Source organism: Drosophila gunungcola (genome assembly GCF_025200985.1).
Source record: "Drosophila gunungcola strain Sukarami chromosome 2R unlocalized genomic scaffold, Dgunungcola_SK_2 000013F, whole genome shotgun sequence".
NCBI classification, from domain to species: Eukaryota; Metazoa; Arthropoda; class Insecta; order Diptera; family Drosophilidae; genus Drosophila; species Drosophila gunungcola.
The window spans coordinates 1,183,993-1,209,526 of record NW_026453171.1 but is presented as its reverse complement, the minus strand read 5'-3'; the positions used below and the strand labels follow the sequence as shown (position 1 = coordinate 1,209,526).

The 25,534-nt window shown below is 46.5% G+C and overlaps 4 protein-coding genes across 5 annotated transcripts; 2 read left to right on the top strand and 2 right to left on the bottom strand.

The window, feature by feature from the left end:
- Window positions 1-270: 270 nt before the first annotated feature.
- LOC128256176 (COP9 signalosome complex subunit 4) lies at window positions 271-1,855 on the top strand. Its single transcript, XM_052986313.1, has 2 exons — window positions 271-949; window positions 1,012-1,855. Exons 1-2 carry the CDS (start codon window positions 362-364, stop codon window positions 1,660-1,662), a joined length of 1,239 nt encoding a protein of 412 aa, XP_052842273.1. The 5' UTR covers window positions 271-361; the 3' UTR covers window positions 1,663-1,855.
- A 40-nt stretch (window positions 1,856-1,895) lies between these two features.
- LOC128256171 (acetyl-CoA carboxylase) lies at window positions 1,896-17,952 on the bottom strand. Its single transcript, XM_052986306.1, is given in 14 exon segments — window positions 1,896-2,404; window positions 2,473-2,607; window positions 2,672-2,968; window positions 2,970-3,020; window positions 3,085-3,954; window positions 4,140-4,568; window positions 4,631-4,801; window positions 4,870-5,172; window positions 5,234-8,967; window positions 9,034-9,322; window positions 10,453-10,819; window positions 13,197-13,318; window positions 13,397-13,794; window positions 17,747-17,952. Coding segments are annotated over 14 exon segments (7,311 nt in total). The 5' UTR covers window positions 17,757-17,952; the 3' UTR covers window positions 1,896-2,269.
- An 80-nt stretch (window positions 17,953-18,032) lies between these two features.
- Window positions 18,033-20,751, top strand: LOC128256179 (nucleoporin seh1). Its single transcript, XM_052986317.1, has 4 exons — window positions 18,033-18,289; window positions 18,355-18,792; window positions 20,133-20,341; window positions 20,396-20,751. The coding sequence occupies exons 1-4, from the start codon at window positions 18,179-18,181 to the stop codon at window positions 20,700-20,702; spliced, it is 1,065 nt and encodes a 354-aa protein (XP_052842277.1). The 5' UTR covers window positions 18,033-18,178; the 3' UTR covers window positions 20,703-20,751.
- Window positions 20,752-23,688: 2,937 nt separating this feature from the next.
- Window positions 23,689-25,239, bottom strand: LOC128256181 (mitochondrial dicarboxylate carrier). 2 transcript variants are annotated; one of them, XM_052986319.1, is made up of 2 exons: window positions 24,738-25,238; window positions 23,689-24,260 (listed from the first exon to the last, which is right to left on the bottom strand). In XM_052986319.1, exons 1-2 carry the CDS (start codon window positions 25,142-25,144, stop codon window positions 23,807-23,809), a joined length of 861 nt encoding a protein of 286 aa, XP_052842279.1. In that variant the 5' UTR covers window positions 25,145-25,238; the 3' UTR covers window positions 23,689-23,806. The 2 variants fall into 2 exon arrangements, with proteins under 2 accessions (XP_052842279.1, XP_052842280.1); XM_052986320.1 differs by having other exon boundaries at window positions 24,020-24,260; window positions 24,742-25,239.
- Between the last annotated feature and the right edge of the window lie 295 nt (window positions 25,240-25,534).

Genomic DNA, 25,534 nt, shown 5'->3' with positions numbered 1-25,534 from the left:
TGTGTATCTTTAATTATTAAGTAACGCTGGTTGGTGATTTGGTGATACTCAACCTAGATTGACTATCCGAAATTCTAACTTTTATATAGTCATATTAACTTAATAAAACTTTTCATAAATATTTGCTAAATAGAGTTCAAGCACAATCTTTTAAGAAACATAAATACTTATCATGTAGAAAAACATAGAATTTATGATGGGAGCATCAGCAGCTCAGTTACCATAAGTTCAGACATACATAGCTTGAAATGAGCTAAGCGCTCAGCACTTCCGCGGCCGGATTCGCGAGTTATCGATAACCGGGGATGAGCTTGCGTTGTTGTTCTTAGCTAGTGCGAAGTAATTGGGAATACAAGTGAACATGGCCGCAAACTACGCAAATCCGGGCAAGGGCATCTCGACGGCGGTCCTGCGCAACCAGCTGATGGGCCTGATCAACTTCACCGGCACGCACAAGGACCAGGCGGACAAGTATCGCCAGCTGCTTAAGACGGTGCTGGCGAACACCGGCCAGGAGCTGATCGATGGCCTCCGGCTCTTTGTGGAGGCGATTGTGAACGAGCACGTCAGCCTGGTCATCTCGCGCCAGATCCTCAACGACGTGGGCGGCGAGCTGAGCAAGCTGCCCGACGACCTCTCCAAGCAGCTCTCCCACTTCACCCTGGAGAAGGTTAATCCGCGCGTCATCTCGTTCGAGGAGCAGGTGGCCGGCATCCGGTTCCACCTGGCCAACATCTACGAGCGCAACCAGCAGTGGCGCGATGCGGCCACGGTGCTGGTGGGCATTCCGTTGGAGACGGGCCAGAAGCAGTACTCCGTGGAGTGCAAACTGGGCACCTACCTAAAGATCGCCCGGCTCTACCTGGAAGACAACGATTCGGTGCAGGCCGAGCTGTTCATCAACCGTGCCTCGCTGCTGCAGGCTGAAACCAACTCAGAGGAGCTGCAGGTGAATTCCATCTTGTGGTTAAACTCTTCCCGATTATATCCTTGGAAAATCATCAAATTTAGGTGCTCTACAAAGTCTGCTATGCTCGTGTGCTGGACTACCGGCGCAAGTTTATCGAGGCCGCCCAGCGATACAACGAGCTCTCCTACCGCAAGATCGTGGACCAAGGCGAGCGGATGACGGCGCTGAAGAAGGCTCTCATCTGCACAGTACTCGCCTCTGCCGGACAGCAGCGCTCCCGCATGCTGGCCACTTTGTTTAAGGACGAACGCTGCCAGCATCTGCCGGCTTACGGGATTCTGGAGAAGATGTACTTGGAGCGCATCATCCGGCGCTCCGAGCTGCAGGAGTTCGAGGCCCTGCTGCAGGACCACCAAAAGGCTGCCACGCCCGACGGCTCTTCGATCCTCGATCGGGCTGTCTTCGAGCACAATCTGCTGTCGGCTAGCAAGCTGTACAACAACATCACCTTCGAGGAACTGGGCGCTCTGCTGGACATACCCGCGGTGAAGGCGGAGAAGATCGCCTCCCAGATGATCACCGAGGGCCGCATGAACGGACACATCGACCAGATCTCGGGCATAGTGCACTTCGAGAACCGCGAGCTACTGCCGCAGTGGGATAGACAGATCCAGTCGCTGTGCTATCAAGTGAATTCCATAATAGAGAAGATAAGTGTGGCCGAGCCAGAATGGCTAGATAACCTGAACTGAACCCGGCTCTCACCGAATCCTCACTCACCTTCATATTCATGAGAGACGTCGGCAATTAAGAGCGCAGCAAATCGGATATTAACCGCGTCTGCGATAGATTTCATTTCTAATTTATAAAAATAAATGAAATTATGTACATTATCGATCCTGTGGAACCAAAAACAAAAGTAAAGAAAACGTAAAAAAAACACAATTTACCATCCAGCGATTTTTAAAAAATGTATTGTACCATATATATATATATATATATGTGTATTTTCAGTAACTCGTATAATTCAAAAAGCTCTGTGTACAAAGGACTTTAGTTCTTAAACAACTAATGGAATGATTTGTATTCAAGGGTTATACATAATCCAATATGTACACGATACAACTAGTTTATCGGGGGCCACTGAGGCAACAACCTACCCATGCCTACAACTCCAATACATAACTAGATTTAGGCTAATTACGTTTAAACAAATTCAACTAAACAAAATGCACATCATGCAAGGCCTTGCGGTATTTTACAAGCGCAAAACAGGGCTGAGAAATGTGGTGAGGCGGGAGAAGGTGGAAGTGGAAATGGGTGTGGGGGCCTAAAACGAACTTAGAACCTAGCGTATAATCATCCCTGGTTGCTGTTAGAGGTCTCCTCGTTCAGCTGCATCTGGGCCAGTGTGCGTACGACCACGCCCCTATTGACGGGCGTCAGACCTTGGCAGAGCCCCACCACAGCGTCCAGCGCCACATCGGGGCAGTCCTACGTGGATCAAAAATATAACCAGAGATTTAGTTTGGGAATTGAAAGCTTTAGGGGGGTTAACTTACCTCCAGCATTTTCGAAATGGTCGAGATAATGGCATCCCGTCGCACGGAATTCACGTTGCGGGAAACAATGGATTCGGCATTGCTCTGCTCCTCATACCAAGACACCATCTCCTCGTTCTTGTCCCACAGGTAAGCCTGGTTACAGGATGTGATATGTTGAAGAGGTTGGCTTGAGTGATGATTCGCTTAAACTACTCACCTCTGTGGCTCCCTTTTCCTCAACCAGCCAGCGTCGCAGCATCTGCTTGGCCTGGCCCACGGACAGGTTGTCCTGGGCGCGCAGAATCTTCTTGATGTAGGCATCCTCCAGGAGGAGGCGTCGCAGGCGCCAGAACAGCCAGCGGCGGGAATCGCGCCACGGCACGATCTCACTAATGCACTCCTTCTCCAGCATCCGCTCCGGCGTGTCGTGCAGGTCGGCAAAGTGAACTGCCACCGTGTGATAGACGTGCATGAGCACAGCGATGCGGGCCTTGATCTTCTCGTCCACCTTGGCCAGCCTTGACCTTATCGCCAGCCGCATTAGCATCATCGAACTCCTTTTTCAGCTATAATTTGAAATGGAAAATTAGAAACCATTCTCTAAGTCCAACTCCCGTTTTTGGAACCTACCCCAATGGTGGTGGGATCCAGGCGATGTATCGTCTTGACCAGGTCCTTCTCTTTGTACTTGATCTCTACAATGCCCTCCGGCTCGAGGACGCCACCTCGTGCCTCCGGATCGGCATATGTTTCCATGTAACGCGGGTTGATTAGCGAATCCAGCACGGCCCACGCTCCGCCTCGCAGCTCGGCATTGGGCGGCAGGTAGATGAGCACCGGCTTCTTGTACTCCCGCAGGCCGTCGACGATGTAGGCACCGAACTTGACGATCTGCTCGTACATGTCCTTCATGCCGCCGGAAAAGCCACGCCAGTTGGCGAACACGATCAGCGGCAGCTCCTCGCGCCCAAAGTCCTTGATGGCCTGGGCCGTTTTGTAGGACGAATCGGGGTACCACACCTGACCCGCCTGCTGCAGCGTCTTGGCCTCCGAGTCCAGATTGGCGGGATCGGCGGGCATCTCCACCTCCACGGTGCGTGTCTCGACGGCAATCACGCCCACGGGTACACCGCCCAGGCGGGCGCGTCCGGTGACCACTGTCTTGGCCCACGGCGCCATGATCTCGCTCCACGAGTCGCGGTCAAAGAAGCCGTTCTCCCAGTCATTGGCATTCACGGGATTCACACGGCCGCCGAGCATCCAGCGCGGATCGTACGGCGACTTGGTGGGCATGAAGTCCACGGGCCGATCGACCCGATCGCTGGGCATAACGATGGGCAGGTCGCAGCCAATGTAGGCGGGGATGTACGAGAGCCAGTCGAGGATAGTGTACACACCGTCCAGATCGATGGCCTCAGTCTTGTGGGTGACTCCGTTGTTGAACATGATCTGGGTGCCACCCAGTTGGTTGTTCGAGGCGTACACCTTGCGTCCAAGCAGCTGGAAATAAAAGATAATATACAATAAATATTCTGCCGGGATATAAACATTTGGTTTGGCTTTCCATAAGTATTATTTTTAGACCACAGTGAATCATGTAGTTGAGGTCTATTTTTGGTTTAAGTGTGCCACTATAATTTCATTATAGCTGGAAACAAATGCTCCTCGAGATTAAATTAGCTTACCTTATTGAGCGCAGCATAGCCCGTAAGTATAATGTGCGAGTTGTCGATCTGGATGACGCGCTGGCCCAGACGCACCACATACGATCCGATGCCGATGGTGCGGCAGGTGACCATGGCGATGGTTACGATCTCCTCGTAGGCCTGCGACGTCTCGCCGGCAATCAAACCGGCATAGCGCAGGTTCTCCACGCCCAGTCCATCGTCCTTGCCGATGATGTCGGTGATCTTGTAGCGCTGCTCGCCCTCGTCCTCGATCAGGATGGCCCGCACCGAGTTCAGGTTGGCCACCTGGGCATAGTCCTCGGTGGTCAAGTAGAGGTACTTGAAGCCCTTGTCCGGCTCCTCTGGATCCTCCCATGCGATCTTGAACATCGCCTTTACCTCCTCGGCAAGTCCGATGCGGGCACCGCTGTTCACGGATATGTAGATCTGCAGGAGAACATTATATTAATATAAATGGAGATAAATTCTGGGAGTCTAAGCCAACTTACCCTGGGCACTTTGCGTTGACGGGCCAACTGGGAGGCCTTGGCGAACAGCACGTCCTCCTTGATGCCGAAGGAGCCTATCAGGTAGGTAAGGTCGTTGGCTATCACAATGATCTCACGGCCATTTGGATATTCGGGAGTAGCCAGGACAATGCGCCAGGCCACCATGCCGCACTGAAACGAATGAACAAATATATTTTAGCTTAACCGACGACTTAAGCTAGCTAGCTAGAAAAACCCACATTGTTCTCGCCGGGCAGGCGCTGCATCTCAACCAGGCTGTCGCCCTCGAGGACCAGCTCTTTGCACTCGATCAGAATCTTGTCGGGTATGCGGATATCCACGGTGGGACGTGCCTTGGAGAATTCCCGCCAGTGACGCTCGGTCATCTGGCGGAACATGTCGGGAACATCGTATACATAGGTGGTGCCGTTGGACTGCGCCTGGAAGCGTTTCTGCTGCAGGAAGTCCTTGGTCATGTAGGGCGTTGAGATGGGATGACCATGTAGAGATCCCTGCTTCTCTCCGTAGGCCTTGAACTTGATCTGCAACACGAAAAGTCGGGTATTTAGTTATAATTTAAGCAGATTTCGAGTCAAGACTTACGATTCCTGTCTCTGGTTCCGTTTGCTCCGTGTACATGGAGATGTCCAGGAAGTAACCGGAGTCATTGGCAATGCACAGACGCACTGCCTGAGTGGGTGACTGCGGCGACTGGCGGATGACCATCTTGAGCTCGGCCTGCAGCACGCGCAGCTTCCACAAACGCGGACCGTAGCGCATGATCATCTTGGTCACAGACTCCTCGATCTTGGCCGGGTCCATGATGACGGTGGGCACAAAGTTCAGGAAGATGTGGTTGCAGTCGGTGCGCTTGGCATGCGGATGCGAGAAGGCCACCTCCAGCTCGTCCATGGCCTCCAGCAGCACGCGCTCTCCCTCGTTCTGAAGATACTCGAAGGAGGCCTCCTTGGTGATCAAATCCGAGTGCCGGATGATCGAGCGAATGAAGAAGCGGTAGTCGGTAACCTCCTGACCCTTGGACACCTTTGCCTTGCCCAGATACAGGTGCATCTTCTGGTTGGCCGTGGGCAGAGCCTCCAGATCGTACGTCTTCATGCGATTCAGCTCCAGATGGAAAGCAGATGCCGGCTCCAGATGCCGGTAAATACGATCCTCCGTGAACTTATCCCTGGCTCGGTACGTGAAGAACTTGGGAAACTGGCGCTTCTTCAGGGCGGCGAACGTTATCCTACGGATGCGTCGCTGGAACAGCTCCTCGCTGTGCTCCTGGCAATAGTTGCCAAAGATCTGGGCCATCTGCAAATCGTCCAGCTCGCCCGTTTCCCTCACCGCCACGCTGACGATGTGAATTGGTTCCGTGGACTTGGCCTCCTCGGCGGCATTGGCCCGCGTCACGGGATCCGAAAGCGACACATTGATCGAGGTGCTGTGCCGGCTGTCCGAGATGGAGTCGGCCGCCTCCACTGCCTCCAGCACCTTGGCATTGACCATGGCCGGCGAGACGAAGTCCTCGAGCAGATCCAGGATCTCGTCCGAGTACATCTCGAAGTGCTCGAAGGAGTCGAAGGCCGCTATCGCACCGGTGCGCACGAACGAGCTGCCCAGTGTCTCGGCCGCCGCCTGGTCCAATCCCTCGGGCGAGGACATGCGCGAGAAGAGCCTGTTCGGATGGGCGGTGGGCAGGAGGAACTGGAAGTGCACCAGCGGCAGGCCGCCGGACAGCTCCAGATGCTGCAGGCAGGTCAGCTCGTAGGAGGTGTAGGCGCGCCGCACATAGACCTCCAGGGCGGCATTGCACACCGCCCGATTGGAGTGGTAGAAGAAGTCGTGCAGGATGTCGAAGATCGAGGTCTCCGACAGAATCAGACGCTGCAGGTTCTCGGGATGGAAGTCGTGGCCGTACATGTCCACGGCCGAGAGGAATATCGACTCCATTTGGTTGTGGCGCAGCTCATAGGCCGGCTGGTGGGCGGCGATCAGCACCTGGCGGGAGCGCAACGCCACCCTCGAGTGCTCCGCTCGGTTCAGCGAGGTCAGTTCGCTCAGCGTGTTGGCCAGCTCGTCGGTGAGGCCGGGCTCGTTGGCCCACAGATGATCGATGAGCAGGGTGACCAGCAGGTTCTTCTTGGCCACCTGCGAGTGCGAGAAGATGGTGTTGACCACCGTCTGCATGTCGTCCTTGTTGTGCTCTCGCACCAGTCCCACGCACTTGTCGTAGTGGCCGTGCTGGAACTGCGACTCCACGTCGTAGTATTGACGCAACAGCTCGTGCACGGCGGCCTTCATCCTGCCGCGGATGCCGTTCCGGTAGCGCTGCACCAGCTGCACAATGCTCTGGGTGGTCAGGAAGAAGACATCTCGGTCGGCGCGCTTCTGCAGCGTGGCCGCATGGCTGTCGATCACGCTGGCGATCTGCTGCGACGGGAACTGGGCCAGGACACTGGTTATGTTCCGCTCGTACAGCGTCATCAGCTTGCGGATCTTCTTCTCCACCGAGATGGGGATGCGGCCCGAGATGGAGGCGATCACCTCCTGCAGCTCCAGCAGCGGCAGCGACGGATCCCGCAGGCTCTGCATGAACTTTTCGATTATGTCCCTCAGCCGCTGGGCATTGAACGGTTCCGGCAGACAATAGCCGGCCAGCGTGTTCTCCAGGATGCTCTTGTAGGTGTTGTGCACCCGGTTCAGTTTCTCCGGCACCGGTGCATTCTCCGGCAGCAGGAACTGGCCCTTGAACGGCTGCGCCTTGGTCACCAGCGACGGATCGTCCAGCTCCAAATGACCCAGCAGGGAGCCGGGATCCAGGACTGCACCCGGTCGACGCACAAACGTCACGGTGCCCGCCTCCAGAGACGTCAACGTCATGACCATCTTCATCACCTCGATCTCGGCATAGGCCTGGCCCTTGCCCACATGGGCGCCATCCTCCACAATCATGTTGATGAGTTTTCCCGCCGACGGACTGCGCAGCAGCGATGGATCGTTCTCCTTCTCGAAGACGCACGTCTGGTTTCCGATCACGATGCGATAGCGATCAACCTCCTCCTTCATGTAGGTCGTGTAGGAGGCGCCCTCCAGGGAGATGAGCAGGCCGCCGTCGGAGAGGCGGTGCACCTCGATCTCCTTGAACGAGCTGTTCATCAGCAGGAAGTACGAGTTGGCTCCGCTTTTGGCAGCCTGCACCTTGTAGCGGATGCCATCGTTAATCAGCTCCACATCCACCACGTTGGTCAGCGTGTTGGCCGCCTGGATCTGGCCCTTCTCCAGCGAGGTCTGGAAGCTGGAGAAGCTCTCGGTTATCTGGCGATCGGCAATGTGCAGCGATCCGCACATAACGCCCAGCAGGATGTCCGGTTTCTCGGACTGCACACGCTCCGCAATCAGGGCATCCAACCAGGCAGTGTCGATGCTGTTGTCCAGGAAACGATTTGTCTCCAACAGCGTGATCAGGTACTCCACGGTGGTGCGGAAATCGCCACGAATGGACAGCTCCTTGAGGGCAATCACCAGGTTCTCTCGAGCCTGCTGACGATTCTCGCCCCAGGAGAAACAATGGCCAAACTGTGAGTCCGCGAACTCGTGCAGTCCGCCGCTGGCGGCCACACTAAAGTAGCCCCACACGTTCTTGCTGGACCGGAAGTTCAGCTCCTGCACGGTGCCCGAGCTGGGCTTGAAGCCCTCGTCCGGATTCTCGGAGGTGATGCGGGCAGCAATGACGTGTCCCGAGGGACGCGGTTTGTTCGGCGGATTTTCAAAGTCAATAACGGAGGAGCCCCACGGCGACTCGCCGTACAGCAGACGGATGTCCTTGAGCCGATAGAGCGGGATGCCCATTCCGATCTGCAGCTGACAAGCGGGCAGATTCACATCGGCCACCATCTCCGTACACGGATGCTCCACCTGCAGACGCGGGTTCAGCTCGAGGAAGAAATAGCGACCCTCCGGATCGTACAGATACTCCACGGTGCCGGCGCTCACGTAGCCCACCATCTTGGCCAGCCGCACAGCGGCCTTCTCCATGTCCTCGAACACCTCCGGCTGGGCCACGATGGCCGGGGCCTCCTCGATGATCTTCTGATGGCGACGCTGGATGGAGCAGTCACGGCCAAACAAGCTGATGGCATTGCCGTACTGATCCGCAAGCAGTTGCACCTCCAAGTGGCGAGCTCCGCGGGCCAGCTTCATCACGAAAATGGGTGAGCCGGGGACCTCGGCCTGCACCTGTCGGAACAGAGCCGGGAACTCCTCGGTGGTGTCCACGCGACGAATGCCCTTGCCACCGCCTCCCTCCGAGGCCTTGATCATCACAGGAAAGCCTGTAAAATACGATCATCACGATTATCACCTCTTCACGGCACTCAGCATTGGGGATGAACACTCACCAATCTTGGCAACTGCAGCCAGACCCTGCTCCACATTGGTCACACATCCGCGGGCGAACAGTTCGCTGGATATTTTGATCTTCTTGCCGCTGTACTGGGCCTTCAGATCCGAGCCGGACCAGGGCAGGGTGGGAATTTCGGCCGTTTGGGCCACAATCGAGGAGGCCACCTTGTCGCCCAGCGCCCACATGGCTCGCTCCGGTGGGCCGAGGAACACCAGGCCCTCCTTGCTGAGCAGCTCCGGCAGCTTGGGATTCTCGGAGGCATGACCCCAGCCAGCCCATACGGCCTGAAATCGGAAATAAGGTTCGCAATCAGTTCGTTTTGATTTGATAATACCCCAATACCCCAAGGACAGTGGAGTGGTTGTGGTTGTGGGTGTGGGGCAAATTATGGAGCTTTATTGTCGGCAAAAATCAATAGTGACGTCATTCGAAGCGGTACGAATCGACAACACCGGATAGCAAAACAAAATAGATAATTCACACTGTGCAACAAGATGTCGTCGCCATTGCTAATTAACCTCAAGTGCCTTGCAATACATAATGGAAAGTAAACAGTGACGAGTGTATTTTCACTTGGAATTGTTTTCAACGCATTCCAATCTAACCACCTACGTTCTAGTGCACTCTGATGGGAAAGGAAAAATGGAGGGTATTAGATAAGTTTGTTTTGAAGGCAATCTTCTACTCACTTTGATATAATTGTTGGTTTATTAACCATGGGTAAATTAATAAATATAAAAACTTAATGGGTCGAGCCAATTTGAAAGTAATTACACAAGTCTGACAATTTTTATAAAATACCTGGCAAGTTTTTAACTGTCAACAAATATGGCTTTAAATTGGGATTAACCTTAAAGGTCTTAAAAAAAGGGTCAAATTTGAAAAATAAAATTTTTTACTTGACACAAGCCAAGTAAATGTTATATATTTCTAGTCCAACTTTGTAGTTCTTATCTGGCAGTATATCTTATTTGTGTATAGCCAATCGACACGTACAATCGTTTACACCGTTAAAGTGTCCGTGAAAAAGTACTTAAAGGCTTTAATAGAACACATTTAATTGCACTCAGAGCGTACATTATACGATGAGCAATTTCGGAAATCGGGCTGGGCTTGGGCATATCTCCAAGCAATAAACAACCATTCCCTGGCCAGTATCTGGAGCACATTTTGTAGCACAGTGTTGGCTGACACACACACACTCTTTGGGTGGTTCCAAATGCCGGCCATTTCGAACGAATACACACGAATACAAATAGGGGTCTGTGTTTATTGGTAAGCGGGACGATCGCTTGACTTTGCCAGTTGCCCCGATTGACAGAGTGCAAATACAAATCATACGATGCGGTTTAGGTGAGCCGACACTGGCCAACTGGCCACTTCTATGGCAATGGCCCCCAGATTCCGGACTCACCTGCACTTGGGTGCGAATCGCAATGTCCACAATGAGCTCAACATTGGCGTAGTTGTTGTTGTTGGATCCGCCGGGCACGGGCACATAGTGATCGGCCATCTTGATGTACTCGGCATTCGCCTTCAGATCCTCCGGCGTGACCATCACCACAAACCGAATGGCCCGTTCGTTCTTGAACATCTCGTAGGCCCACCTTCGGATGGAGCGCATGCACTTGACGGCCGCGATTCCATTGTTGGCGATCAGGACGCGATTGATCACACGAGTGCCGCCGAAGCGCTTCACAAACTCCTCGGTGGTGGCGATGTGGAAGTCACGATCCTGATGGCGATCCTGGCCCAGTCCAGTGCCACGCGACATGCTCGGCCTGCAAAATCGAACAACGGAATTAGAGTTAGATAGAGTTTTCACCATCAGAAATGATAAAATAAATTGAATTCTATAAAACTATTAAAAGGATAGACAATTCTAAATAAGACTTAACTTAATTTACAAACTCTCTAAGTGATTTAAGTTTTAAAACATGAATTAGGTGTTTTAAAATAAAAAGATTGTAGTTGTGGTATATCAAATAACGCTGACTTATGTTTTAAAAATCCAAACCCATAGACATGTTTAAATAAAAAAATAAATTTGCCAGACCGAACTATTAACATCGATCTTTTTAACACTGGAAATTCAATTTTGCTGTTCGAATTCGAGAAAAACCCATTTCAAATATTTAGTAAGACTTGATTAAAATTTAACCATGTTTTTTTAGATTTATATTTTTGCGATTTAAGTTTTGGTAGGTCAGATTATTATTATCACATTTATTTAAACGCTGACTAATGTTCTTAAAATTGCAAACTGTAAGCAATAAAATAGTTGTAGAGTTTAGCAACACTCAACTAACAACGAACTTTATTCGGTCATAATTTTTGCTGATTAGTGTAGATAATGGCGCGATGAGACAGGTGTTGTAGGAAAAGGGGAGGAGCGGGCACTTGGCAAGAAGATTTGACAGAACCGGTTTAGCTGACATGATCAAAAGTTCTTGCACATAGTTCGCTTTTGTTTACACCGTGTGTCGACCAATATCGCATTTCAATAAACAAAAAGGGGGTATTTTATATGGTTAATATGATTTACTTCAGGGTTCCCACCACGGGTACGCCCAGTAGCGACGATGACGACGCCTGGTTGTTCGTGCTGTGATTGCTGATGCTGGCACTGCTCATCTCGCCGTCATTGTTGTTATTGCTCTCGTTCTGACCGCAATCCACTGCCACAAATTGGGGTATCACTCCTGATGCCGAACTGGCGGCCGCTCCATTGGCATTTTCATCCCCGGACTCAACAAGTACGAAACGCTTGCTGGCGCGACGCTTCAACATTCTGATTAGCTCCACGAGGGCCAATAGCATCCAAAGGGGATCTGATATTTTATCTTTCTATGGGCTAATCCCCCTTGCAATTATGCAAGTGTGACTAATAAGGCGAAGCGCACACACAATATTTTAATGCCACTGCCACTGCTGCAACACTTTCACCGTGCTCCGCTGGCCGAAAACAAAAAAAATACACAAAAATCAATGTCGAACGATGGCCGCACACGCGAGAAACTTATTTGGGCAACGGGCTTCTGGGGCTACTGGGTTATGGTTTTGGTTATGGCTATGGCTATGGCTATGATATTTTATCGTATTTCTGGGGGTAACGATATCAGCGGAATACGGACCGACGGAGCCGACGACTGCCTGGGAACTGAACTGGTGTTGGCCACCATCGTCATCGACATCGACATCGCTCATCCGCCACATGGGCCGGAGAAGCGGAGAGACCCCGAAAAAAAAAAGAGAGTGCCAGTCAGTCGGTCGGTCGCTGGCAAAACAAGTTTTAAGCATTATGAATGAAAACAAAATGCGGCGTCCCCACATGGCACTCTCTTTTTCTCGCTTTTTCTCTCCATTTTTGCGCAAAGCGAAAAGTTCTCGCTAAGCTGGGAGAGTGCCTTTCATTCGCACACACGGCCACCAGCTTTGTGCCGTCTCTTTTCCCTAAACTCACGCGATATGTTTGGCGGCGTTTGGCTGTGACGCAGTCACCTGTTCTTTGTTTTGCTCGCTACACTGCGCGAAAGTGGGCACATGAAAATCAAAAACATCTATCTATCTCGAGTTATAAACATTTCATTGTTGAAGTGCTAAATTAAAGCTATAGCTTTAGTTCAAGTGAGTCGTTTGTCAGATTGAAAAAAAAATAAAAACAAACTTGACAAATTTTAAAGATAAGATATCAAAAGAACTATTCAACTGCTTAGAACTATTCCAATTAAGCAATACAAAACATACAGGCATACATTTTTTCTTAGACGTTTGAAAGAAAATATATTAAAAACGATAAGTGATTAGATTAATGAGACTTTCAAAACAATTTCAAACGTATTATAAATTAAAAACATTTGAGATATTAAAAATTGTTATGTTTCTCAAGGCAGGATAATTCGATCTATGATAAAAAACAAAGAGCTTTCAAAATGAGTATACTATAGCTCAACGCATTCATAATGTAAAATTTGTGTTGTAAAGTAACTTTACAACAATTTTTCGCTGTTTAGCAACTTAAAAGCTGATAATATTCACAATAACACTTTTGATATTAATGTAAAACTGCTGACTATTAAAAAGCTATGTACGCAATAATGACATTGTATTTTTGGTGTAATTTCTATTTTTGATTTGGGTAAGCCCAATTCGGCTCACCTTAAACGCTTGCGCCGCTCGGAAATATCGCCATTCTGACGAATATCGTTCTGCATCTTCTGGGGGAACTCGTCGCAGGCTTCGCCCGCCTCGGCAGCCTTCTCATCGATCTCATCGCCCACCTGTGGAATGGAAAAAAAAAGCGATTCAACGTTCAGTGATGGGTGCCAAAAATGTTGGGACTATAATATTGTGTTTACCAGAAAGCTGGGCCTCTCGCCCTCAGCGGTTTGGGCTGCCGTGTCATTGGACTCATTTGTTTCGCTCATCTTGCTTGTGTTGATGTCGATGTCGATGTCGATGCTGTTGTTGTTCTTATTCTTGTTGATGCTGCTGTTGTTGTTGTTCTGATGGCAGGTGATGGGGATGTTGTCGTTACTCAGGTCAGTCAGAGCGTTGTCCTTCAACTGTACGCACAGCTCCTCCACCTCCGATTTGAGGCTATCGCTGGAGAACTTGACCTTCTTGATGCAGGCCTTGGGATATCGCTTTTCACCCGCTTTTACCGCGGCAGGTGCTGTCTCTGCTGCAGCCGAAGGATTGCTGGTTGCTGTTGTTGCTGTTGTTGATGCTGTAGCTGCAATCACGCTGGAGTTGTCTGTAATCACAGATTAATAAGCAATATACACGTTAGTCGCGGTCGAAAAGTCATATGCACATAATAGACTAATTAAATTCGGTTATCAGCTAGGTGTGCGATTTGTGTGCCCTTCAAGTGTTTCGATTTAGCAAAGTTGTGGTTTCTTACGATTGATGTTGCTGTTGTCGCTGTCGCTAGTTGCTGCTGTCGTGGCCGATGATGTTGCTGACGATTGGATGGGTTTAAATCTTTTCTGGCCGCGGCCAAAGATCAGAGTCAAGAGGAATGCGAGAAAAGCGGCCAGAGTGGCTATTAGTAACATCGGCTATATCCAAAAACGGCTGCTTTAAATCGGTGAATGCAAATCGGATTAGATAATCGTTTCTTGTGTCTGGCTTTGTTTAATTTACATTGTGGGGGACAGTGAAAGTGCCTGTGCACTTCTATGGAATTTGTATCATCTCGTTTCGGAGACTTTTCAAGTTCAAAAAATTTGCCACGAATTTGTAGGCCAAAGCGGCGAAACAAAACAAAATAAAAATGCTAATCTATGCATAAACTAGTTGGTCAGATACAATTAAGAAACCGAAAAACCAAAACATGAGACCCCAAAATATATCGTTGCCAGGTCAATGAGGCAGCAGATAAGAAACATGGATAACGATTGAGGTATACACTATCTCAAATGATGAATACATATTAATTATAGTAAGGAAAGTAATTACATAAGAAATGACTGAATATATGGTTTTTTAGCGCCTATAATTACATTAATTTTGAAATCAGGCGTATGAAAGGAGATTATCATTATTAAAGCGAGAAAGCGTAATCAATGACAGATCAATAGATGTCTAACTGCGATTAAACTATACTTAGCTTGAAATTGAACACGTTACATATAACACTTAAGAATTTCCGCATTGTAAGTATATGTATGTACAAATAGTTTCCAATATACTATACGAAAATACAGAAGCTCAAAGTGTTACCGGGGGGCCAAAAGTCAAAGATTGCTGTGCAAATGAACAACCCTCTACTAACAATACTCGTTGGCAGAGTGACACAACTTAAAAATGCGAAAATGAATTTTGGATATTGGGGGTACAATGTGCAGCGCATTAAAATTTAAAACAAAACGCAGAAGAGTGCCAATGGAAAATAGAAAAAAAAAACAAGCTGACAGAAAAAAAAAAAAAACCCCAGTTGGTGTGTTGGAAATGCAAATTGGCTTCGCCAGTAGAAGAGGTCAATGATTTTGGCATTACAGTGTGTAAGTGTGCCAGCCAGCGGGGCTTTGAAAGGCATGGAAAGGTGAATTATACCCCGCGAATCGATCTCGGGCAATAATCGGGGTATTATGTAACGCCTGGCGGCAGGCGGAAATCTTGGAAATCTCACAGCGAGCTAGGATTTGGGTTACACTCCGCGTTAGAAACGACGCAACAGGTGTGGTTCCGCACTCGAATCGCTCTGTAAACACCTCTTAAGTGAAGTCGTATGTTTTTCTATCACCGATCTAACGATAAGAACACAATCAACAGCCGAAAGTACAAAAATCTTACTAGCTGCGCGTTTATCTTTAGGGCAACACTTTTCGGTACCTTGACTGGATTTTATTTGGTTTGTATTTAGTTTTACTTTAGTTTACTTTATGAATTAGGTTTTAGGTTTACGGTTTGATCTCGCTTTACCACTCTGCGTGTGCCTTTGTCTAGTTTTATGTGATCTGTGTTTCGAGGTCGGATCGGATCGTATAGGATCGGATTCAACTTCCTAGACTGACTGGTTCCGCACGATTTCTAGATGGCTACTGCAGTGACCGACGCTTGGAACTCAACTGGGCTATGCTCGTCCGAAAAGCACTATCGATGCCTGGACGCCGCTGTCCGCGTAGCGCCGACTTCGACGTCGGCACTATCAATATCAACTATATAGCTATGGCCATGCCTGCGGCCAGGTTTTCGTTTTGTTGTGCGTGTTCAGGTTGTTGCGCTCGTATGTTAATCGCCAGCGGGTCTCGCGGGTCGCCAAGCCAATTGTTGTTGCTGGTGCCGAGTGACCAGAAGGAACATACAAGTGAGCCCCACTAATTCGAACAGAAAAACAGTCGAATTAAACAGGGGAACAGGGAAATCTCTGGACATTAAAATATTTATTTTTATTAAGGTAACAGAGTATGACAAGTTTTGTACGTCAGGCTTTAGTGATATTTATGTTAAGTATACTCACTACATTTAGAGAATAAGTTTTTCTGTTTTCTTATGTGACACAATTTTACCTAAAGTTTTGGAACAGGTTAAGTATTCCTATAAAGCCTTGGATGGTTTTAAATATTTGGCAAGGTTATCTGATTTCTAAAACTATTTTAAAATGTTTTTGGCCAAGTGGTTTTAAGTTAGGGTCATTATTGGTAACATCCATCTTAGGAAAGTTCCACTGTTAAAATGTAATAAGTTGTTGTTCCTAACGGTCTGCAGTTGATAAACCGAGATAAGAGCGTTATGCCGATATCGATCAGCTGTTGGCAACAAGTTGTATTTTCTTCTCGCTCGCTCTCTTCTCTCTCTCTCTCTTAACTGTATCTGTGGAATGGTGGGCGTTGTTTTCAATGTCAAGGTCGCTGGTGTTATTTTAACCATTGTTGTTTTTGCAGCGCCAGGTGGATTTAATCTGAAAGTTGACCCATCCGCTGACGGTAATGCACTTTTACGTAGGCAACAACAAAAACGGCACAACAACCATAATTTCTCAATTTGCTGCCGTAAGTGGGAAGCGATGCTGATTAGGGTTAAATGAGCGAAAACGCCAGAAATTGATTAGCGCGATGCACTTGAATTCGAATTATTAACGAATTCAGTCCGCTGCCACGAGCAGAACACGCGAATCCCGCTGATTTGTTTTCATTTTTTCCTGCACCGCTTACACCCGGCATCAGCAGAGGTTTTTTAAAAGTCATAAAAGAAATTCCCGACGCGTCGCCAGCTTTAATCTCAGATAGGCGAGCGCCTGAAAAATCTTCCGATTTTGGCATTGGCCTTGGCGACCGATTATGATTAATACTTAACGGTCCCGAATTCTTGAATCTCTCCCGGGATCTTATCGCACGGAAATTTTTTTTTGTATTTTGGTTTTCGATTTTTGTTTGCATTATTCATGTTTGGCGCGTGTCCAGAAAAAAAAAACCGTCTACTGATATCACCTCCAAATAATAATAGAACCGAAAGTCGGTCTCGTGTGAAACGCCTGATTTCGATAGGCTTATCTTTGGGATTTGTACACAGAACGACAATGGCTTTGTGTGGGAGGAATTAATATGTAAACATTTGCTTATATTTCAAAAAATTAATTCTTTATTTTAATTTTAACTACCCCTGATATAAATAAAAATCTATTTTATTTTAAAACAATGGTGTCTTACTGTCCGTATAGTTCGAGTTTTATTTAGATTTCTCAGCGAAATACTGCGAGTTTTTATGGCCGCCCCGAATTTTTCTCTCCTACTTTCTAATCAGAGATTCAGATTCCTTCATTAATTATCCTCAGTGTAGAGATGCATAATCTCCAATTTGATTCTTATTAGGTAATTGAAGCCGGCTGACACACACTGACAAAATATGCTGCTCACTCGCCCACACTCATACACATACACACGTCACGGGCATCGCGCGATGTGTAAAATCCAATAGGAATCAAGGTCAGTAACGAGTGAGAGAGAGGCAGAGCGAGAAAGAGAGCAAAAAAAGGGGCGAGCATATTGCAGATGAAAGAAAAGGAAATTATGCTGCCCAATTGCACTTTGATTGAAATCCGCACTTTAGCCAGCGAATTCAAATGATAAACAAACGCGGGTCCCGATCTATGGCTATGCTGCGGGGTTATTCACCCCGCGCTCATTTGCATATGCGCATACATTTCCGAAATCGAAATCGGGCTGTAATTACCCGTTTAGCGCTTAGATTACCGCACTTACTCTTCTCCATCGCACTGCGCTTCGCACGTTTCTTTCTGTTGGCAATTTTGTTGTGTGTAACTGTTCTTTTCCGGGTGCAAAACAGTCTCCTCTCGGATTTTGAGGCTTTGACTCGCCGACTTGTGAATTATTCGCGATTCCCTAGACGGGCGTGTGGCACCACTGATAAGTTATCAAGTTGTGATCGACCGCCTCTGCTGTGTTTTGTTATTTTTTGCCTGGTTCTTTATTCGTATTTCACGCGTAACTCGGACCACTCGACCAGTGAGACCGTTTCCCTTGAAATACTAGAAAAAATACCGGCCAGGTAATGAACAGCTGTTTGGCGCGTGATGACCAGCCCTCGTCGGCCAGGGCTGCAAAAGCAGACCAGATTTTTCGGCGCGTGCATTCTATAAACAACATTTTCGGCAATTAACCAGATTTTGCAGAATGTTTGATGTAGAACCCATAATTGCCGACCACAAGGATGTGATACATGATGTGGTATTCGACTACTACGGCCGCCGGATGGCCACCTGCTCTAGCGATCAGACTGTGAAGGTATACATTGACGATTTCTTTTGCGATAAACAACCTTTGTGATCCGGAATTTCTTCGACTTGCAGATCTGGGACGAGGACGGACAGGGAAAGTGGAACGTCACCAGCAGCTGGAAGGCCCACTCCGGCTCCATTTGGCGCGTGTCCTGGGCGCATCCGGAATTTGGCCAGGTTGTGGCCACCTGCTCGTTCGATCGCACAGCCTCCGTTTGGGAGGAGGTCATTGGTGAGAAAGTATCATCTACCAATGCACCCACTAGGCGCTGGACTCGTCGCACCACCCTAGTGGATTCGCGGACCAGCGTCACGGATGTGGAGTTCGCGCCCAAATATCTGGGCCTCCTGCTGGCCACCGCCTCCGCCGACGGCATCATCCGCATCTACGAGGCACCCGACATCATGAACCTCTCGCAGTGGCCCGTGCAGCACGAGATCGCTAACAAGCTGCCGCTGAGCTGTCTCTCCTGGAACACATCCACCTACATGGTCACCCAATTGCTGGCGGTAAGTTAACATATGCCTCTCAGAGGTCACTACAGAATAATCATTGAATCGATAGAGTTCTATTCGTGTTGCTAAACTGTGCTTATAATATTCTTATATTGTTTCATTAATTCTATAAAGTTTTCCGTTAAAACGTAAAAATTGTAACACATTTCACGTCGTAAACAAGTATCAACTAAATAGAAAATTTCCATAACCTTGCAGATAATATAAACAATCTCCTTAACTAATGTATATTGCTTCAAAAACTGCTTCGCAGCTAAAAGAATTAAAAACAAGAAGGAAAGCAAACTTCGGCAAGCCGAAGTTCATATACCCTTGCAGCTATTGCATTAATTAAATACTTTTGAAAACATTTAAATTATGATTTACTTGAGTATGTGCTAAAAAAAAACATTGAAACTATGATTATTTGCAGCCCAATTATTAGATAGTTATTTATATATTTTTATTATTTCTATGGGAGCTATATGCTATAGACGTCCGATTTTGATAAAATTTATACCATAATTCTGAAATAATTAAACATTGCTATATGTCGAAGAACTAAACAAAAAATTAAAAAACAGAAAAGTTATAATTTTTTTCATTTATTTTTCCGATTGTTCCTATGGGAGCTATATGCTATAGTCGTCCGATTTTGATGAAATTGAAACCGTAATTCTGAAATATTAAACCCTTACTATATCTCGAAGAACTAAACAAAAAATTAAAAAACAGCAAAGTTATAATTTTTTTTCATTTATTTTTCCGATTGTTCCTATGGGAGCTATATGCTATAGTCGTCCGATTTTGATGAAATTTAAACCGTAAATCGGAAATATTTTACCATTACTATATGTCGAAGAACTAAACAAAAAATTAAAAAACAGCAAAGTTATAATTTTTTTCATTTATTTTTCCGATTGTTCCTATGGGAGCTATATGCTATAGTCGTCCGATCCGGCTCGTTCCGACTTATATACTACCTGCAATAGAAAGACAACTTTTGGGAAAGTTTCATGCAGATAGCTTTAAAACTGAGAGACTAGTTTGCATATAAACGGACGGACAGACGGACAGACGGACAGACGGACAGACGGACAGACGGACATGGCTAGATCGACTCTCCTAGTGATGCTGATCAAGAATATATATACTTTATAGGGTCGGAAACGTCTCCTTCACTGCGTTGCAAACTTCTGACTGAAATTATAATACCCTCTGCAAGGGTATAAAAATATCGCCAAAATGAAGATTTAATAGAACGAGTTTTTGGGATACAATTGTTTTTATGATCTCAAAAAACAAAGCTATATGCAAGTCTATATATTCTGATTTTTAGTATGATTTATTTTCAGGCGGGCAGTGATGAGGCGGCCACGCCCACAGGCAAGGTGTTTTTGTTTGCCTACAGCGAGAATGCCCGAAAATGCGTGAAAATCGAGACTGTTAATGACATAACCGACCCAGTCACGGATGTGGCCTTCGCGCCCAACGCTGGTCGCACTTTCCACATGCTGGCCGTGGCCAGTAAGGATCTCTACATCGTTAACCTGCGAGGAGTGACGTAAGATCAGGGAGCATTAGAGAAAAGAGCCCATAATCATTTGACTTATTTTAGGGACGCTACTGGCATCTCGAAGCTGGACATTCAGACCATCAAATTCAGCGAGCACAATTGCCCCGTGTGGCGCGTCTGCTGGAACATGCTGGCCACCATGCTGATCTCCACGGGCGACGACGGCTGCGTGCGTCTGTGGCGGATGAACTACAACAGGCAGTGGCGCTGTGCCGCCGTGCTGAAGGCGGAGGGCAGTGGACCAACCTATGAGCCTGCCCCGCCCACTCCGACGCTGGCCACCACCGCCTCGGCCACGGCCAAGTTTTACAAGAAGGGCACCATCGGCAACCAGGTGCCGTGGCATTGATCTTGTACTTAATCTTTAGAGTCCCGAATAAATTCCTAAGCTGAAACTCTTTTGGTTTCTTTTAATATGGGTAGACACTCTTAAAATTTTCCCTTAAATTTTTTCACGATTCTAGCCATTTAATAAGAATTACTTACAATTTAATTCATAATCTTAACTTAATCATGTTTATTTTAAATAGTTTTCTTCGAGAATAATAGTGAAATAAAATTGTTCAGATTTTAAAATTGGTAGATTGATTGCACCTTCGATTGAAGCTCTCTTTAGATTAGAGATTTTTGTTTGTTTTTGTGTGTCTCGACAAGATTCTACTCATTTGGTAATTCCCTTATTTTTTTGAAAACACGAAATTTAAGCTACCGTAGTAGATATGAAATACCTGTCAATCAATTCAGTCTATATTAAAGGGATGGCTACCGATATTTCTGTTGAATTAGGTGGAGGATAAAACTTATTATTGAAACAGTGTGTCTACAATGTGTGAACACCTCGGTGTTTTTTTTTAATTACTTAATAAAGAAAATGTGTTGGCGGTAATGTTTGTTCTGATGCCACTTACGCCTCACAATTAAAGCCGGCATTCTGATAGATCCGATGAGCAGCCTTCTAGTCCACATTGTTCTATAGATCGCGCTCCCTTGGGGCATTTTCACATTACATCACAGAAACATGGGAATCTCTCAGTGCTCCAAATTTAGCAGAGACTAACAGAAAAACGAGGGCTATTGCTTAAACGTTTGCCGGCAAACTGAATCAATTATTGATTTGGGACAACATCCCCGCTCGGCGGCAAATCAAAACAAAATTTAAGTTCACTTGACAAACCAGAGCGAGTACTAAAATAATAATAGTAAGAAATGCTCTCTCTAGCGACAAATGTGTGTGTGTGTGTGTGTAAATGAGAACGACAGATCTGATGTGCTAGCTATTTTTAAAGACCCAAAGCACAGGCTAAATAAAGTGAGATAGTGTGTTGGAAGCAGGGAAAATAAGAAAAACGCATTTTCAAGTTCAGTGGTTGCATTCAAATCGAATGCTTTTATTAACTCTTATTTATGGGTTATATATGTTCGATTAACCCCTCACACGGGCGGCGAATCAATGGATCATAAAATCCTTTTTAAGTGCTTTTCTATTCCATCCACACATGTGCATAAATTAAATGTTACACACAACAAGTGCCCACAGCAAGGTTTTTATTATGTTTAACACGAAAATCCATTCAGAAATGTCGCAAAATATTCCACTTAATTGACTCGAACCGCAATAAAAATAGGAATCATTTCACTTTCGATGACACCACACACAATTATAATGATATGCAACCACCCCACGGCGGGTATTTTTGTATTTGGGTATTCGGGTATTCGGGTACTCCTGATCCTGTTGCTCTGCTGGTAATCCAAGGAATGAAATCCCGCCCGACCAGCTCGATGGTTTTTGTAGTCACTGTCACTGTCGGTGGATAGAAATAGAACCACCCCGCATCGATATCAGAAATGTGAAGTACCCCCTCCTGTCCCAGATCCGAATGATTGTCTCTAATTGGAAGTTTTGACGTGTGTATTATGTTAAAGGCGATGGTGTTGACGCCGATCTCGGGCGCCGAACCACCCTTATAGCGTACATACCATACATACGCATACGTATGCGTATAGGAATAGTAAGCCCTGGTGGGTGGTGGTTTGCCCATCGCGTGGGAAGTCAAAGCTCAGGGGTCTCTCACATAGCTTGGAAAACATTTATATGTGTTTAACCGGCAAAAATATATTAATGCGCAAAAGATTGTTTCTTGTGTTTTTATTTTTCGGGGGTGATTCAGCTTGTTTCCCACATTCGAAAGACAGCAATTTCGGTTGCCCGGTTTCAATGTAATTTTGGTTTCAAGTGGTTTTTTTTTTTGGTGTGGGCCAGTGGATTTAATTGCAAATAGGGAAATTGTATTAAATTAAATTAAATTGTTCGTTTACAGTCCTATGGGATCTAAGGCATATTGCTATACAATTTCATTAACTGTGGGAATATTATTGCTAGGACATAGATTTTCAATCCTTAAAATATTGAACATAAGAACAACAAGTTTGTCGATAAATAGGGTTTAAGTGCTAACCTCAATATGTGAATATTAAGAACTATAAGTAATCAATACTTTAGAGAAAAACCAATTTCTGATGCCTTAATTGTGAATAATTCTTATTTGACGTATCCATTGTTACTGAAATATTAGTAAACGATTCTTAATTATAAAAAAACAAATGCAAAATATTTAAAATTGTATTTTAACAAGCAATTTTTGATTTCCTTTACTGAAATTTCATATCAACATTAAAAAACCTAAGCCAAATAAAATCGTATTTTAACAAGACATTTTTATTTCCTTTGTTAACATTTTTTTGCCAGCTTAACAATTTGACACTGATTACAATTGGTCTTTAGATTTATTTTAAGGAAGGATAAAAACTAAACACGTTTAAAAACCTTGAAAATGATCTGGCTCAGGATCAAACCCAAACTCAACAACATGTTGAGTCCCTAGATACATATTTGGCCTACAAAAGCACCCCAAGCTAAAATAATATGACAGCGGATATTATAATATTTTAACCCTGCTACCTTTGCGAAGCAGTTTCCCTTTCGAGGCTTATTTTCTGGAGCGCTTAAAAGATCCTTTCCTGTTTTTCTCGAAAATTTCCCGTTTATCGTGCGGTTTCCGGGTTCAGTGTTCGGTGTTCGGGGTTGCGACCCCCAGCACCTTGCTAAAACCGCTTTCTAATTACGGGCGGCGAATGTGCAGCCGGCTTAACTAACCGCCGCGGATTGGGCGCTCACGTGCTAAGTAGTTAGTTGCTCAGACATTCATTCATATGCGTATGCAAATTTTATGAACCGTTGACCCCTCGTTACAAACTGGCTGACCAGCGGTCAGCGGTCCGCGATCTAACGAGCACAGTGGCAGCTTATTGGGTGCGGATTATATACAGTTCAATGGGTTTTTTTTTTTTTTTTAAATACTCAAACTATTCACAATTTTAGGACACACAGTACAGAAAATTTTGAGTTGAATTTTAAAAAATGGTCCCTGAATGTTTACGGAATTGGGGCCATCACTTGTCATCCGGTCGAAGGTACCCGAAGCGCAGACGGGCCTGTTCGTACAAGACAAAGGTGATGATGGTGTTGGGACTGACTCGCATCAGGGCCGGAATGAAGCCGCGATAGAAGGCCAGGGGTCCCTGTCTGGCAATGCTCACAAAGGCCGCCCCGATCCCGGAGAACTCGCCCGGCTTGGCGTTCATAAATGTGGTCTTCAGCACATCCAGTGGCTGCGTCATCAGCGTGGCAATGCAGCCAGCTATCGTCGAGGTGGCAAAGTGCAGAGGCACGCCATCGGCTGCTCCTGTCGCCGACTTGAGCATCTGCTTCACCTGATCGTAGGCCGCATTCGTACCGATCGTCAGCAGGACGGACCTCGAAACGGCTGGCAGTGTGCCGCGGAATAGACTGGACAAGCCCTCCTCTTTGTAAATGCGGAAGAGGCCATCAAAGACGTGCTTGTAGCTGAGGAATTAGTACGGATGCAAAGAGATCGCCATTTTTGTTTAAAAACATGCTGTCTACCTAAATGGAGTGAGTGCAATTTTTTAAAGCCTTCTTTAAATAATTGTTGAAATCTAGGTTGCTAATTTACGCCTAAGCTAACTAAACGGACTGAAAATCGGACTGTTAATCGGAATGATAATCGGACAAATAAAAGGACGATTAAACGGACACATAAGCGGACGCAAAAACGGACGCAAAAGCGAACGCAAAAACGGACGCATAAGCGAACGCATAAACGGACTCATAAGCTTACACATATTGCTTTATTGACTTGGCTGTTATTTTTTAAATGTGTATGTATCCTCATGTATTCTTTAAAGGGAGATGGAAACGATTCGATTTGGTTAACAAATACTCTGGTACTGACTTGGAAAAGACTTTTGAGCTATCTTTGAATATACTTTATATAAAAAATGAACCTTATAAAATACTCACTTACGTCTGCTCTCCGGCGGCAACTTGCTATCGTTCTGCAGTCGCACGGTGACCACGTCCCCGGGAACGCCCACAATCCCGCCGATGATTCCGGCAAAGGCGGCCAGGCCCATCTTGGCACCCAAGTTTCCGGCGTCGACGTAATCCTTGCCAGCTTCGTACAGGGCAAAGCGGGTGCTGGTGTAGGTGAGCTGACGGAACCAGGAGGCCGAGATGCCACTGTAAAAGCCCAAAACGCCATTCTGCTTGTAGATGTTACCGATGATCTCGGCCACGGACTTCTTTTCCTTCACCATCTGCGTCTGCAGCTGCACCTTGATCAGGTCCAGCGGGTGGGTGGTGGTCACTGCGATCGCCGAGCAAACGCCGCCGGACCACCAGCGCGGCAGGCGTCTCGAGTCTCCCATGATCTATTTTTTTGTTAAGTATTAAAATTTTTATTTTAATTTACAGCAATTAAAATTTTAACAAAATGATAGGTTTTAAACTGACAAGTAACACAAATACATATATACTTGAAGAGCCCGCTGATTTTCGCCTTAAAAAAAAACAGCTCAAGTAGCCAGGTTTTTAAGATTTACTATTTGATTTGATTGCAATAATTGAGAAGTTGGAATCATAAGCTCGAGTCATGTTAGAAAAGCCATCGAGAGACGTTTTAGATATTCAATTTCTATAATTACAATTCGAAAATGTGTAGCATATTATTGAAATCATTATTCTCTCTTCTTTATTCAATTGTGTATGACCGTGAATTCTTCAGCTGAAAGAGTTCCCTTCCTAGACTCTAACTTCTT